The sequence below is a fragment of the Pyrgilauda ruficollis genome, unplaced genomic scaffold (assembly GCF_017590135.1).
Source record: "Pyrgilauda ruficollis isolate IOZ18807 unplaced genomic scaffold, ASM1759013v1 scaffold25, whole genome shotgun sequence".
NCBI classification, from domain to species: domain Eukaryota; kingdom Metazoa; phylum Chordata; class Aves; order Passeriformes; family Passeridae; genus Pyrgilauda; species Pyrgilauda ruficollis.
Window position 1 is genome coordinate 13,534,640 of NW_024523822.1, and position 17,402 is coordinate 13,552,041.

The 17,402-nt window shown below is 33.5% G+C and overlaps 1 protein-coding gene across 3 annotated transcripts in view; it reads right to left on the bottom strand.

Annotated features, from left to right (window-relative positions):
* The window catches only part of CSMD3 (CUB and Sushi multiple domains 3), a 579,207-nt gene that overhangs the window by 54,662 nt on the left and 507,143 nt on the right, over positions 1-17,402 (bottom strand). For 2 of the 3 annotated variants that reach the window (XM_041470732.1, XM_041470730.1), the window contains 4 exons: positions 15,490-15,675; positions 13,981-14,175; positions 12,134-12,307; positions 809-982 (listed from right to left, as the gene is read on the bottom strand). In XM_041470732.1, the coding sequence (XP_041326666.1) occupies positions 809-982; positions 12,134-12,307; positions 13,981-14,175; positions 15,490-15,675 (729 nt within the window). The remainder of the gene's footprint in view (positions 1-808; positions 983-12,133; positions 12,308-13,980; positions 14,176-15,489; positions 15,676-17,402) is intronic. The other variant, XM_041470731.1, reaches the window with a different exon arrangement.

Consider the following 17,402-nt stretch of genomic DNA (forward strand, 5'->3'; position numbering starts at 1 on the left):
AGCAAATATTTTCTGCTATTTTGTAACAAACTGTTGGCAAAAAAAAAAGGTTAATCAGTAAGTAAAAATAAATATTAAAACATCACGGAACAAATGAATTAACATTGTGTGCAATGACTTGGCATTAAGAGAATTTCTGTTTCAAAGATAGAGCTACGGGATATTTGGAGGCAGATTAATATAGTTTCAATATACAAATATTACTGAACCCGTAAAATAGTGGTAATTTACTTTAAAGTGCTTAGAGACATCTCAAATTTTCCTAAATTAAATACATCATTTTATGTTATTACTTAAAGGTCTTTTCAAGTGATGGCTTGACACACTTATTATGCAAAAGAAACCTCATTCACAAAGGACAATATTCACTCAAAAGAACATCAAAACCACAAATCAAAGTAACAGCATCTCCGTGAGAAAGAAGAAGAAAAAAAAATTTGGTAAAGAAAACATTTTAATCTGCAGTGTTGACAGTATACTTCAACAGTATTCACTTATCTAACTCAAACAGTGAAAGCATGTATACATTAAATATTTCCAAAAGCCACTACAGGTCATAAAGCCATTTCCAAATTTGAGTAGTGGCATTTATAAGTTCTATCACTTTCTGAAGAATTTCCATATCCAAAACAGCAGGTATTCAGTCACTAAAAGATGCAGTAGAAATTTTAGTTGCTAACACTTAACTTTACCTGATAGATGAATCATAGATTTCATTTGGCCCCATACTTTTGAGGAGCATTTAATCCTCATCTAGTTTGACACAGATATTCCTGTAACATCAATATGTGCTGCCATGCTTACTTACGCACACAGGATGGAAGTTGGCCAGACCAGTTGTGATCCTGTTGACATATTCTTACAGAAGAACCAATCAAACGAAAACCAGGACTGCACTGGTAAACAACTGTGTCTCTATATCCATAATTTTCTCCTATCACTTGTCCATTGACTATAAGATCTGGGATACCACAGTGTCCAGCTTGATTTATTTATAGGAAAGAAAAAAAAATTTAAAAAATCAGTAAATATTCCATATAAATTTTATATGAACCTCCTTAACTAAATCAAAGAAATGCTGAATATCTTTCAAGGTTTTTTATTGACCTAATTCAAAGCTTTATTTTTATTAGCTTCGTGAAAACTGCATATATGTATTATTTACCTTCGTTTTATTTTGGTTATGATTAAATGAATAAAGCAACATTAAAACATCATACATTTAACTAAATAGAAAAATTCCACATAAATAAAAATAATAGAACTGTTATAGATATCAATCCATTGGATATTAAAAATATAGTCTACTTACAATATAAAAAAATTAACTTGAACAATTTATTGCTGGAATTTGACTGTCTGTAATATTTTCCATTCTTTCTCTCTTTCCCAGTGGAATCCCAAAGAGAATAATATCCTTTGGTTGAAGGCAGTCAGCACAACAGCTGCCAAATCTTACAGCAACCAAATGGCAACCAAAAATCTGTCTATGCCTAGGTCTAATCTTTTACTCTGTATTATCAAAATATGAGAAATATTGTATTTTCACTATGAAAGTCATAAAGAGACATTTGGTCTACAGAGAGACTGGGAAAAAACAACAAACTGTGCAGTTGCTATTTTTCATAATGAATTCTGGAAAATGGGAAATGGGCACCGTGATTCAGCAAAAAATGTGGTAATGCAAAAGTCCTCAAAGAATGGTTGCTTGACTTCATGAAGACTGTGACATTTGGTAGAGAATTCACTGCCAAAAGAAAAGACAAGGAAAAAAAAAATACCAGCCACCCAAACTCCTCCCGTCTCCTTTTGTCTTCTAATTTTCCTCAAATAGCCCCCACAAACAAGTCTCCAAAGCATGGGATTGCGAATAAGAAAAGACATATAGATCCAATATGGTTTGGAATGTTTTTTCCTTTGAAATGTTAAATGCTTCTAATACCCTGATGTATTTTTCTGCATTTTGCCTCATTTATTTGAGGCTAGAAATTAAAAAAAAAAAAAACAAACAAAACAAAAAAACAACACTTATATTTTCTTACAACTTGAGTTTTGTATTGTATTTCATTGCATGAATCATGATAAAATGATCAGAATTTACTAATTTACCAATTCAGTATTTGTAGTATATGAACATCCACATATATTAGATTGATGACTGCAATTTGACTTCTGTGTACTTACCAGGAGGCCAAATCTGGTACTGTTCAAGGCTATATTATCCCTTCTTTGTTCCCTCCATGTTTCCCTCAGTCTTATGTAAAAAACAGGTATACATGAAATTTATGTTTTCTAGGATAAGATGGCATAGCATGTTTAAAGAATTTTTGCCAGAGTATTTCTTGATTTTCCAAGAAATTCATAATCCATTCAGAATGTAGTAGACTTTTTTGAACATGCTCCAAAGGAACTAATTTCCCTATCCTATAATATTTCTGATTATAAACAGGACTAACCAGATGAGGAATAAAAACTGAGCTGTAAAAGATTAGTTTCTATCAAAATGCAACCAGACCGTCTGCAGTGATTCAGATCACGCTCAAGGAAATATTTTTTTAGTTGCATTGAATTAAAATATATGGCTTGATTCCTAATTAAGAATTTAGTGTTGCTTTATGGCAGAGTGGAAGCAGAATACTTCACTAGAAAGGTCAATCTCTGTTTCCTGTGCAGAGAGAATAAAACTGAAGTAATTCAACCTGTGAGGTAACTGACATCACAGTGTAGTTTCTGCAACTGTGCATGGACTTTACAAAATCCATACAACTTCAACAGGTGAAAATTCATTTCAGATCATCTTTATGTCTTGCAGTAATGTCCCAGTCTCACTCCAGAAAATTTAAAGTAATTTTAAAATCCCATCCTCTTAATCTATTTCCTTTCATTTTCATAAACCTGTCAGACCCTAGTTTTGACTAATTTTGACTTTTGAGATTCTTTTTTTCTTTTGACTTTCTTCAACATCTACTATATACAAGGAGTGGGGTAGTGGATGTTGCTTACCCGAAATTCAGCAAAGTATTCAATACCATTTCCCACAGCCTTTTCCTTCACAAAGGGGCAAGATACAGATTGGGTGGGTGGTCTTCAGGATGGGTAGGGAATGGATTAACAGGCTGCACTAAAAGGGTGCTGATCAATGGTTTGCACTCAGGCTGGAAACCTATCACAGCAGGGTTCCCTAAGGAGGAGCAATGGGCCCTATGACATTGTATCTTCATAAATTAGCAGGATGATGGGATTGAAAGCAGCCTCACCAAGTTTGCTGATGACACCAGACTGGTGGTGAAGCAGACGTGAGAAGGAAAAGACATCTTACAGAGAGACCTGGGCAGGTTGGAGGAGCAAGTGGGAAAGAACTGTATGAGGTTAACAAAAACACTTGCAAGATTCTGCCCTTGGGATGACAGAACCAAGGAGGCCAGAACAGGCCACGATCTGTGTGGCTGGGGAGCAGGGTCACTGAAAGGCTCCTGAGGGTCTTGGTGGACAAGAAACTGACTGTGAGGCAGCAGTGAGATGCAACAGTGAAAACAAAAAGGGTCCTGGGCTGCATCTGCAGAAATGGTATTAGCAGTGGTAGAGATGTGATCATCCCACTCTACTCAGTGCCTGCCAGACTGCACATGAAAGATGCAGAAAGATTGAGACAGACTGCAAAGGCAGGTCATGAAAATAATCAAAGGCTGAAAAACCTCTCCTACGAGGAAAGGCTGAAGGCATTAAGTCTTGAAGAAGAGAAGGCTCAGGCAGGGTGCAGCTCATGACAGGGTTCCAGTACTTAGAGGGTGGCTACAAAAATAATGGAGGCTCTCTCTTCACATGGAGTCACATGGAGAGGATGAAGAGCAAAAGGTGCAAGCTGCACTGGGAAAGGTTTCATCATGGCATAAGAAAGAATTCTTTTGACAGTAAGAACAAGCACTACCCAGAACAATCTATTCAGACATGATGGGAGTCTACATCACCGGATATTTTCAAAATGGTACTAAACAGGTTGCTAGGTAATCCCATCTCAGCCCCCCTTGCCATGAAATGTTGGATCAGATGATTTTTCAAATTCCTTTCCAGCTGGGCTGTTCTATGATTCTGTTACTTCAAATCCCTCTGTCTTGATTATTTCCTCCCACTCTGTATAACAGTTATATCTTTGGAGCACTAACTATATTGCATGACCAATTGTGAGCTTCCCACTACTAGTAATAAAACATATTTTTGAAACAGCTCTATCCCTATGTTAGATTTCTAAACTGAATTCATGAAGAATATTATAATGCTGTATTATAAAACTGTAGTTCTGTCATAACAGAATTCTAAATCAATCAGTGAAAGTGTTAAGGAAGAAAATATCATTAAAACCAGGATACACCAGACTTGTGACACATTTTTTATCTCAAATCAAAACAAGAGATTCAAACAAATAAACAAACAAACAAAACCTTGGGGATTTGCAGGATTTTTTGCTAGTTTTTACTCTGCTTTCCAGAGGAAGTTTACTGTGACTGAGGGATATACAAAAAAAGATTAAAACCAAACCAAACAAAAAAAAGAGAGGAAAAAAACCCCAAAACCAAAACAATCCAACACCCCAAAATTATGAGTTCAGCATTATTTTTTTTATTTAAAAAATCCCAAAAAACTGACAACTGTCATGTAGGTGCATGTGGTAAACAGTTCACTATGTTTGCTATGAAAAGTATAAATAATGGTGTACATAGTTCCTGATGAAAGAATATTGGAGAACTTTACTGGAATTTCCACTGATTCATGCAGGTAAGGTTTTATTTAAAAAAATCCCAAAAAACTGACAATGTCATGTAGGTGCATGTGGTAAGCAGTTCACTATGTTTGCTATGAAAACATAGTTCCTGACGAACATTGGTGTACATAGTTCCTGACGAAGGAATATTGGAGAACTTTACTGGAATTTCCACTGATTCATGCAGGTAAGTAAATTCCATAAGATCCAAAAAAGTTAGAGAATCATTAATATTTTACAGAACTTTTATTCTTTGCTTTATTTTCCCACTCTATTTTACACAGCCATAGAGATGTTCTCTGCCAGAGGAAATTAAGACCTCAACTTATAGTAGCTGCTATCATTACTTCTCCACTATCAAGAGGGGGAAAAAAAAAGCATAGAGGAAAAAAAACCAAAACACCTCTCAAACCATCAAAAAACCTCTATCTCTATCAACACCTGTATTTGGAAGAGCAATTATTACTTCAATTGTATTCTGTATTTTTTTTCATTTCTTCTAAAAGTAATGTGTTTATTTGTTTTTCTCATGAATTTTAGTAGAATTCTTGCCTTTAACATTTTTCTATTAAGCTATCTAAGAAAATAATTCCAAGATGTTCATTATTGACTAAAGATAGCCTCATATTTATTGCTATACATTCTGGTATTTTTTATTATCAATTCTGATGGCAATTGTTTCTCAGGACTTTAAACTCTTATTATAAGGGCTTTTTGACAAATAAGTATATTCGAATACCCTGGTAGTAAATAGCTGACTTCCCACTAAGTTAGGATTCTAGACTACATTAGGCTAAGCTATTCTAGACTGTTTTCACGACATCTTTGTCCATTGCCAATATCTCATTTTTGTGTTGTAGTTCCATTTTTTCTATGACATAGAGGTAGAAGATTTTTCTAGCAGTTCTATGAATCCAGATGAGACCTGTGGTTAATGTAACCAGTAACTTCTAATACTGAATCAAAAGATACCACTTTCGTAAAGACAAGTGAAAATTACAAAAAAAAAAGTATTAAAAGAGACTAAATGTGAAGGTTTTACTGAGTAGCAGATTTGAGAGAAGAAATAAGAAATATAATAGTCTCAGTTTCCAGTCTAGCAAAACTTGAGAAGAATAAATGCATGAAATATTATTAAAAAACAAAATTAGTCAAAAATTGAGAATGAAGGATATTAATGACCTGTGACCACCAAATAAATTACCTAATTTGACATGAAATCCTGTTCTAGCAATGAAGAATGAGCATAATAACTTAGCGTCAAAACCTTTGAAACCATAGCTGTAAATGAGATTTCTTTTCTGCAGGTTGTTCCATGAGAACAGGAATAAATGAATACAGAATCTTTACATTAAATGGCAAAAAACATGCCTGTACTTACTTTAGTTGTCAGTAGTGTCAAAAATGAGCACAGTGGTGAAACAAATCTACATACCAATGTATTATTGAAAACAGAGATTTATGTTATTTATTATTCAACAAAGTCAATTAACCTGTCAAGATGACCTCTGCTAAAAAGGGAAGAATTATATCCTGGCTTTTTTTTTTTCTTTACAGGGCTTGCATTTCATAAAAAGTTATAAGAAGGCACAGCTCTGGACAAAACAGGGCTTGGGGCATTTCTCTTGCTATTTTCAGATGAGTCTTATTTTGACAGCTGTTCAAGCTGTACTAAAACTGTTCAGGATGAATGGTAAATTTATTTCAAATCTTTTTTAATCTATGGCCCACAGCGGGACGTTCTCTGCTGAATTCCTTGAAACAGCTGAATAATTATTTAAAGATGAAACATCATATACCTAATTTGAAAGTCTAGTTATTATTATACAGTAGTACTGAAGAACAAAGAGAAGCATATGGCTAACTCCAGATATATGAATTCAGTAACACTGGAGATGGAGAATCCCCCATAACAGAAATACCAAGAGTTTTAAAAAGAGATTTAAAAACAGTGAAGATGAAGAAGGTAGTTGCTTATATATTTTTCTAGAATTTTCATGTATGAAAATAGTAGCAGAGATGTTTCACTTCAGAGGTTACATAGACACAGAAAACTTTCAGTGGCTGAAAGCTGATTGAGAAAATATATAAAATACTACTGACAGATTAATGCACTGAACATTCTTTGCTGTTAGCTTACATGGTTGCTTTGCCCCAGATGGTATGTATGCTATTGTTTTGACTCATGGACAGAATTGTTCTCAGAGCTGATGGATAACTGATTTTTCCTTTATGAGTAACAGGCTGCCATCAATGACTCATTAGCATTTTAAAGCAGTATTTTTGTATGAAAAAAGAGTTGAGTAAAACTGGGATAAATATTCCCCAGCTAACACATCAAAGGTTGTGTTCACATTAGAATTTTGGTTCAGATCTTCCTTCTCTTAAATGTGCTGAGTGATTTTACCACAAACAAATTAGATTCCTTTCAGAGGAAGCTCAATGAGAAGCTCAACTAGGTGCACAAAATGTGTTTCATCTCCTTTTGGAGAAAAAGTAGTCAAAATTATTGACTTGTTGAGAACTTAAAACCATATACGTAATGATGGCATTTAGCCCAGAGGACTAGACCAGATATGGTCCAAGGAAAATTCTCTGAACCATATGTAATGCAAATGTAGATAATTCTAAATCAATTATTTGTTTCATGATCTGCTCAGTCTGATGGATTATTTTTTAATTCAGACAAAGACACAGTATGTGAAGTGCAGCCTTTCTCTTAGGAGGAGAGATGAATGGTATTCTTAATGTTATTGTTTGGGAAGTGCAAATGTTGACATTTAATGTACACAATAACCTAAAAAGTTCTTTCCTTCTATCCATCTGCCATTACAGAGCTCCTCTAACTTTAACCATGTATAGGAACCACACTACCTTATGCCTTATTAATCAAATAAGCTTCAGTCTTCATTTTTGCATTTAATTCATAGGGACACTTTATAAAAACTCTTTATTTGAGATTTAATACTAATATGCAGAACTGAAAAAAACTATTGTTCCAGAAGTTGCTGCATCCATCCCGTATGAAATAACAGCAGTGACTTTAGGTAAATAAGAGATAGAATACCAACAGATCTGTTTTATCAGGATGTTCACATGTCATGAGGTATTGAGAAAGAAGAAGGAATTAAGAAATAATTGTTAGGTGTTGTACAGCTAAGATGAAGAGGATAGAGTCATGAGTTCAAGAAATGTGAAAACTTGGCGTTAGCTCACCAATCAACAAAAAATAGAAGTGTGCATAAGATATCCTTCCTCTGAGTTTAAGTATTGGTTGAAAATATTTTTTGCTGTCTTTACATGTAGTTTTCATTGATGAGTTGTCCAAACAACATTTAAAATTATTATCAGTCATGTAACTAGCACAAGTGAGAGAAGCTTAGTTAGATAACCCTCAAAGATAACTATGAAAATTTGTACATTACATTAGCAATGAGTAAGGTCCTAGAAAGGTAGCAGAATTCTTTTTAATACTCTAAGAAAAAAGCTGCTCCATTATATATAAGAACTGTCTCTAACAAAAAGACTTTTCAAAGCATGCTATACTTTTCTTTGTCAGTTTTACTTTAAGTGTTTTTGACTAAGCTGTCTAACATGTTTACCAAAATAATATATAAAACATTTTTAAAGGCAAAAAATATCCAGTATTGTTCTGAAAAAAGGGGGAAGAAAATCTGTATTAGAGAAATGTTAGGAAATGTTTTTCACCATTCATATACTAGTTAATTCTAAAGTGTATCTGAAAGTACTACAGAGTTATTAAAGTAGACCAAATTTACTTCTACTCTAGGAAATGCCCAGTTTACTAAATATTTGATTACAGGCATTAAAATAAATACACTAAAAAACCCACAAAACCTTAAAGTATGATAGCATATGTTTTATGATCAATGTTATTTCTGACATTAAATTAAAACAAACAAAATTAATGCCATAAATAAAGGAAATAATGCAAAATGTAAAATTGTAAATATGTAATCTGTAAATACTGTAAATATACAAAGTTTTCATGTAAACAGACAAAAGAAGAATAAATTTCTTGTTGAATATTTAAGCATTTTTCCAAGAGGAAAATGTATAACAAAATCACAGATTTTTAAAAGTCAGATATTCAGTAAAAACCTATTCCATGGTTCTGAATGCTTCTCAGGATTTATTACATAGACAGCTTCAGTGTTAACCAGTACACAAAAAGATCAAGCATAATAAATTTGAAAGACAGTTTGTAACCTAGGAGACACAACTGTCATGATTTTAGTCTTTGCTTGTTATTTTATTCTAAAAGGCTAATGTGATTTTTTCACAATAAAATGTCCTGAAACATTTAAATTTTTAAACTTTGACAACAGAATTACTTCAGAAGCTCTATTCTGTTTTGTTTCATTTGTTTCTTTCAATTTGAACATTGTTACTTCTCATCAGCTATGGAGAATAAGGATCAAGTCAATTTCTTACTATTATAATAATGTGATTACTCATGAAGTATTACTTTGTTATTTAGGTATTATTTAAAGAAAAAAAAAGTGGGATTGAGAAAGGAAGGCAGTTGTGTTAAGTGTTCTGGTTTTTGCCACAGATTCATTATCCATACATTATCCATCTTTTAGTAAAAGAAGTTAGAATGACAAAAAAGAGCTGTGAAACCTATGATCATATTCTCACACTATTATGGCTGCCATCAAAACCATGCACTACTGTTCACAATGTCATGGAATAACATAACTTGGATTTTAGTCAATACTTTTGGTGATTTAAAGCTTACCTCATTTCTAATTCTCATCTATATCTCATTAGGTTCACCACAAACTACTTTGAGGTTCTACTGCAGATACTTAGATTCTTGTTTGTTCTACATTTCATAAATTTTTAAAATTACACATACCTGGAATTAAGATCAGGCTATCTAATACAACAATTAAATGTAATTATTTAAGTAGCTCTTTCGAAAAAAATCAGTGCATTTTTATACAAAGTACTTGAAAAGGGTATTATGTTATCCTGTAGGATTTCATGTATGTCATCAAAGAGTATTCCTAAGGGCATCTTCAAAACTTGAAACAGAAATACATTGGTAATCACTTCAGTCCAGGAACAACTACATTTTTCAGAAAGTAAAAGTGGAAAGGTGTTGCAATCTGAAAAGCTCAGTTGTAAAAAATGTTTATAACTGAGCACAAAAACATCAGAAGTAGATAGTGAATATAACTGATAAGTTGCACAAAAGTTAATTTCTTTAAATACCCACCATTAAAACACCCACTCTGCAGCAGGTCTTCCTGCTGTATCTGATCTCCTTTCTCCCACATTCTAATATTTCTTTAATTTCCTCCACTTCCTATACTTTCTGACAACAACCTTCTTTAAAATATTTCTTATTTCTGATTTGTCATTAACTGATCTCATCCCTCTTAAGTCTCAATGTTTCTTATGGAAGAAACAAGAATTGAACTGAGTTATTCTGTGTCTGCAGGGCACTCATTCCTGCACAGTGATGTAATATAGTAGTAGTGTTGTTGCAAGAGAAATTGTGGCAGATGTGATTCTCTTCCTTTTATAAATTTGCTCTGTCACTAGCTTTTCTTTTTATTTTTTTTAAGCAAGGTGTACATTTTTTGTGTGCTGTATATGATATATATTCTAATTTTTCTGAGCAATACATGGTTCCGTTCTCTTTTCAACAACTTGCCATAATAAACCTTCAAAGATATGCATTATAAGATTTACTGTAGTGCTATTAGTCTGATACAATAGGCTTGGTTTAGATTACTGTTTTTGTCCTCTAATTATATAGTTGCAAATGCACACTTAATTTTTTATTGTTACTGGACATTATAGTGTATGAACTGAATAATAATGAATCTCTTACAAGAAGTAGGGGTCCTTTTTTAAATTGCAAGTAAAGATTATGTAATATGTTACCATTATTAAATAGTAACATATTACAATATTACAATTTTATTTATAGAGGCAAATGTAGGATAAATTCAATTCATTTTGTGCTGATCTTCACTTGGCATGAAGTTGTTTTGGCAAAATTCCTAAATGCAAGTATTTTTCCAAGGTGCTATTCACAAATAATATCCAATTTATCTATTTTTATATTATTATTTTTCTGAAGAAAATTTTTACATTTGTCCAAACTTCAACATCTGGAACTTCTGCAGAAAAATCAGTGAAAATAAAAACAAACAAACAGGCAAACAAGAAAAAAAGCAGAACATTTTTATTGTGCACATAGTATGGTGCTCCAAAAATTTAGATTTAGAACATCTTGTCATTGCTGACAATATAGAAGATGAAGAATATCAAGGGCTTTCATTGTTAAATGAAATATAAACAAAGCCTCTATCCCTCTCTGCTGCATGTCAGGGAACATTCCAGCTGCAGACTTGATAAGCAACACTTGATAGCCTGATAAGCAACACTTCTGCTCATTCATGAGTCGTTCACTTATGTGAATGTTAGCAAATAATGCTGTTTTACAGAAGAAAAAATATTTGGGATTAAAAGTAGTTTAAAAAGTGAATGGCAATCTGTACAAATGTATATTGCAACAAACACCTATATTTAACATATATACTAGTTCAGTTTTCTGAGAGCATCAGTTTATGGATATTCTGTTATATGTTCATGCTTCTACAAAACGAGATACAATATGACATATATTTGTCTAAATCAGAATACTTTTGATTTCAACTGAAATTAAAATTTTGGTTAAATATAGAGTTAAAACCTATGTCTCTACAGTAAATATAATAACCCAGCTCAAGGTACACATGAAAATGAATCAGAAAGAAGCCCTGAAATTGTTTTATGTGTTCATTTTATTCATAAATAATTCAGGCAACAATGTCTGAGTATATTAAATAAGAGAAGATGCCTATCCTTTTACAAGTAAAGGGTCTCAAATTCTGTAAAAAGCATCTGGATAGTGGCTTTCTCTCAGAAATAAGGCTGCACTGGTCCTGTCAAAGTTTCCACAATTTTTTTTCCTCCTTCTGTATCTTTTCAAGGATACAGTTTAATTCTATGACACAACCACTTAGTTCAGATCTATATGCAGATATTTTACTGAGGATATGTATTAGAGCTGACACATATAGAATCAATCTGTCTTGCTGCTTATGTATAGTTCTACTTTAAAGACATATACAAAAATGCAGTAACACAGATTTTGCAAGTTGTGAAGATAATAAAATTTTTGAAAACAGAAACATAGTTCTAATTTGATGAGAAAAACAGTGCAGCCCAGCCACACACATGCAGAGCTCTCCCTAATGTGTCTGCTAAAAGAAAGGAGAAGCAAATCACTTTGCTTACTTTTGTCTCCTAGAGAGAAAGAAAATGGACAAGTCATGACAGTAGTATCCATACCTAAACATCTGGTCTCAATTCCTCTCCAGAGTCCAGATGACAGACATTCCCTCACTGCAGAGCCAACTAGCATGTACCCTGAATCACAAGTAAATATAGCTGTAGATCCATATGTGATTTGAGTTCCAATCTTATTCCCATTTGGAGGTGTAGGAAGTTCTCCACAGGAAATAACTTCATGGCAAAACAAAAACAAAACATAAGTGTACAGCTGAGAATCACAAACATCCATACAAAAATTTCTATTAACCAACAATACTTATCAACCAGTCAATCAGATAAATAAATTTCACACCTTGAAGTATTTTGGAGAAATCTGTAGAAATAATAGATTAAAACCTGCAACAAAAACCATTCCTTCCCCAGAAATTGTACTTAAGGGGGGAGAAGGACAATTGAAATAATTTCTGCAAAGTTACAAAAGGCACTCGGAACATTGTTGAATGCTGTTTAATTACCTTGGTTTTATCAAGTACCTTCTACATACTGGAACATCACAATTGCTATCAGATTTATTTATGCTTCCTTGGGAAGGGGCCATTTTGGTTTTCTAGATCATAATGAAATGCCTTCCCTAGCATTCACACATTACAGTTTCATAAAGAGTGAATGATATTGGAATTTATTGCTATTTATTTACAATTGAAAGCATCTTTTCAACCAACATAATGTGTTTCTCAGTCAATTTTAATAATTAACAAAGCCAATTTATTAGTAGTAAAGAAGAGGCTGAAATTAGGTAGAACAATTTATGCCTAGAAGAAAATAAGTCATAATATTTCAAACAAAGCTTCTCAAAACATAGCTAAAAGTACTTTGCCTTTTAAATTAAAGAGATAGAAATACAAATTTTGTATGTAGAATATATATACACAGAGATATAGATATAGACAAATACACAGTATTTTTATCACTAGCAGAGATGAAATATTGCAAATAACTTTTAAAAATTCTCTAAATTATATATTAGATTTCCAGTTATAAAGAACTCAAAATCAAGGCCAATTTCCAGTATAATTATTCAGTATTTGAAAATGCATTTTTAAACCTTTTTTCATATATATTGTCAATAAATTATAAATGTATTTTAAGCCATAGTTATCTGGCTTATCTACAGGCTTTTTTAGATATTGTTGTATTCATACATAAACATGCGGATACACATATTTTTGATGCAGGAACCAAGAGCACAGTTGTATCCCACTCTGTCAGAGGGTTCATCACACCATGTTCCATAAAGAAAAAGAGTTTTGCAGCTTCAAAGTGTAACCAAAACCCCACAGTTTTGAAAAAGAGATGTATAAACGTAAATTTACAAAGAAATGTGCTTTTCACAGCAGTAGGGGAGGGAAACACAATTATAGATACATCTTTAGTTGGTTTAAATACCTGAATATTTTTTTTTTTAAATTTAACTATTGCAGGTTACCAGCATACCAGCTAATGGTAGGAATGATGTAGATATGTGCAAATGCACACTACATGGTAACTGCCTGAAAGGTTATTTTATTTATCAAGTGTGCAGACAGGATACAAAGGTTTTGTATTTTTCAAGACTTTAGAGCATTCCTGATCTAAAATAAACATATAGGAAAATATTTCTTTTGTACCTTAATTAATTTAGGGACCTTTAAACTCTAGAAGTGTACCTACAGATATGCCCTTGTCACTAAATCGAATGTATTATATTTGTAAATAACAACCTTTAGGATACCCCGGAATTCCAGCCAAGAAACACTTTTTCTAATTTACGGTTTTGAATAGTAAATTAGTTAATTTCTAGTTCACCAAATAAAATATTTTTTCCTGAAATTTGTACAGCAGATGCAGATAAAAGATATACTCACTTTGGCAGTAAGGCCGCTCATTTCTCCAACTCCAGGTGCCATTAGCAAGACACTCAATAGATGCTGGTCCCAAACCATAATACCCAGGATCACAGCTGAAAACTACTTTTGTTTTATACTCATAGTGTGAACCATTCACTATTCTCCATCTTCCATGCTCCAGCGTAAAAGAATTGATGCTTGGACATGTAACAACTTCCAAAATAACAAAAAGACATAGTTATTGGTGGCTTAGCATAGGTGAATTGGGAAAACCTGTACCATTATTAATAAAAAAAATGTACTTTAAACACAGTGACATAATCTTTGAAAAGTAAAGCTGTACTTGAAATTGGCTGTGGTTAGAGGGCACGAATTGTCTCATTTAATTAATAATTACCCAGACAGAGAAGGGATTGTGTATGCAGAGTGATGCAGTTGGTGTAGATAGGAGCTATACCATGGTTGAATTCACTATAGGTGGACCTTCCATGACATTTTACATCAGGCACCAGAATCTTTACTAAAATATTAAGTACATTTACATGGAGAAATTATTTTTCTACCCAGGTAAACTCTATGAGATATGAAAGACTTCTTTGAGAGGCTGTACATTGGTGACAGAAAAAAATCATATCCATATGCAGGTTGTTTTTTCAACAGCTATAGATTTTTGTCTCATTTCTTAATTCTAAGTCTTCTTCCTCCAGAAATGGAACAATAACATTCTACAACACTAATAGAATAAAAAATAGTATAAGAAATATAACAATTTTCCCCACTTTGTTTTTCTCTATTTTCAGTTGTTCTTTAGAAAGAGAAAAATTCATGGCAGAAGGAAATTTTCAAGAACAAGAAGAAATAAAATGGAGAAAAGAGAAATCCTGGAAAAGTACTCCAGTCTTAATTTGCTTTCATTTCCAAGATTCATTGGATGAGATAATCCAAATCCTAATGTGCATGAGACACTGATATCCCTATATTGCTCTTGCAATCACCTGGGTTTTCACATCCCATTTGTAACTGCTGATATCCATTTCATTTTGGGAGTTAAATACATTTTCCCTGCAGTGATGTTCCCCCAAGTTTAGATGGTGTAGGACTATAATGACAGGATGAATATACATAATAAGCAGCAGTTTCAAACAATTACCACAGGTTTTGCAATTCTGCATAGTAAAAAGGGTTTGCTAACAGTACATGAATTATGCAGCTATCACTGAAGAGATGACTTTTGTAGAAAACCTCTGCAACCATTAACTTTGATTTAACTGTAAATTAATTATTAGCTTGATTGTATTCTACAACCTCTAGCATGTTTATTCTGCTTATGCTGTTAAGTTTCAGTATGTCTTAGTTACATATACTTCATATATGTATTTCATAATAATTGAATACCAGCAAATAATTCATAAATTTTAGGAACCTGAAGATGAAAGTTGAAGTCTTGTGAAGATTTGTGCCATGGATAAATAAACAAAATGTACAGACAGGCTTTTACTCACCAGAGACTTCTTACATGTTACTCACCTACACAGCGAGGTGTTTTATTGTGATTGCTCCAGGTACCATCAGGCTGGCAGACTGCAGTAGTAAGCTCTTTGGCTGACAGCCTGTATCCATCATTGCAAAAATAAGTAACGCGGGTGCCAACCAAGTAATCTGTAGTTAATATCCCACCATTTAATGGAGCTTTAGGAATTCCACAAGATATTGCTGAGTAGAGAGAAAGACAAAGTTTTTTATGTCTTCAACATAAGTTTCCACTGACCTCAGATAGCTTATTGCAAAATCACTAGTCTTAAACTAATAAAAAATATTTTTTAACTATTAATGTATGTTTTAAGCATGGGAATAAATTTTCTTAAAATTTTAGGGAATTGAATCCAATTAAGCTTTTGCATTTTGATGGAGAAAGTAAAAAATAAGAGTAATGGTTCATAACTCTGCAGCTAAGAATTCAATATGCAGATGATAGTAAAGAAAATGGAACAGAAGATATCTGGAAAAAATATGACCAGCATGGTTGAATCAGTAAGGCACCAGTCTGAGAAACACACTTTCTTTGTTTCTGTGTCATATGATTTATGTTCAGATTTCTTCCATCAGTTGTACTTTGTGACCTCTGGCATATCACTAAAATTACCTTTCATCATTTTATATTTTTCACCTGAAAAGCAGAAGCAAAATACCCTTTTGAAAATATTGAATCATAGAATCATAAAATGGCCTGGGGTGAAAGGGGTCTTAAAGATCTAGTTCCAATCCCTCTGCAATGGGCAGGAACATCGTTTACTTCATCAGGTTGCTTAAAGTCCAGTCCAGCCTGGACTTCAACACTTCCAGGCATGGGGCATGCACAGCTCCTCTGGGCAATCAGTAAGGAATTCCCTCCTGATATGTAATTTGAATTGATCCTCTTTTATTTTAAAGCCATTCCCACTATCCTATCACTGCATACCCTTGAAAAAAGTCCCTCTCCATGTTTCCTGTAGGCTTCTTTTAGCCCTCGTCTTTGTAATCTGTGACTTGTGAAGAGGGACTGAAGCACTTGTCAGCGAAGACTGAGTCAAAACCACTGCTGAGTACCACAGCTGTCTCCATGTCCCAGGTAACCAGGTCTCCTGTATCCTTCTGGACAGGACCCACAATTTGCAAAGCCTTCATTTTATCACCAATATATCTTTAGAAGCTGTTTTTGTTGCCCTTGACAACCATGGACAGATTTATTTTATCAAGGCTCTAGCTTTTCTAACCTGATCCACAGTTGCTTGGACAACTTGTCTGTATTCCTTCCAGGATGCCTGTCCTCACTTCCATGCTCTCTAGGCTTCATTTTTGCATTTTGTTTTGTCCAGGAGCTCCTTGCTCATCCACGCAGGTGTCCTGAAATTTCTACCTGACTTTCTCTTTGACAACATTTCTGAGGATGCAACATTTCTGAGCTTGGAAGGTCATCCTTTGACTATTAATCAGTTATCTTTGCCTATAAAACTTTAAATCTAAGGCTTTATTCCTTGGTAGTCTACCAAGCAAATCCATGAAGTGGCCAGATTCTGCTCTTCTGAAGTGGAGGTTAGCTAGCATCCACTCTTCTCACTGCTCTAAGGATTTTCTACCCTAGAATTTCACAGTCACTGCACCCTTCAGCTTTATATTCCTCATCAGCCCTTGCTTGTTGCAGATCCAGCATAGCATCTCTCCTTGCTGGCTCCTCTGTCTCTTAGAGAAGAAAGTTGAAAGCTGCAGATAAAAGTATAAGCTACTATTTCCTTTTCTTTAACAAAAATAATGTACCAAGAGAAGATTTGGTTCTAAATAATTCTCTGTCTGTTTTGGGACTAAAAATAAAAACTAACCCCTTTCCACATTCTGAAACATATATCTAATGTAGGTCAGATAAAAAAAAAATAAAAGGTGAAAAAAAAAGGGCTTAGGCATTT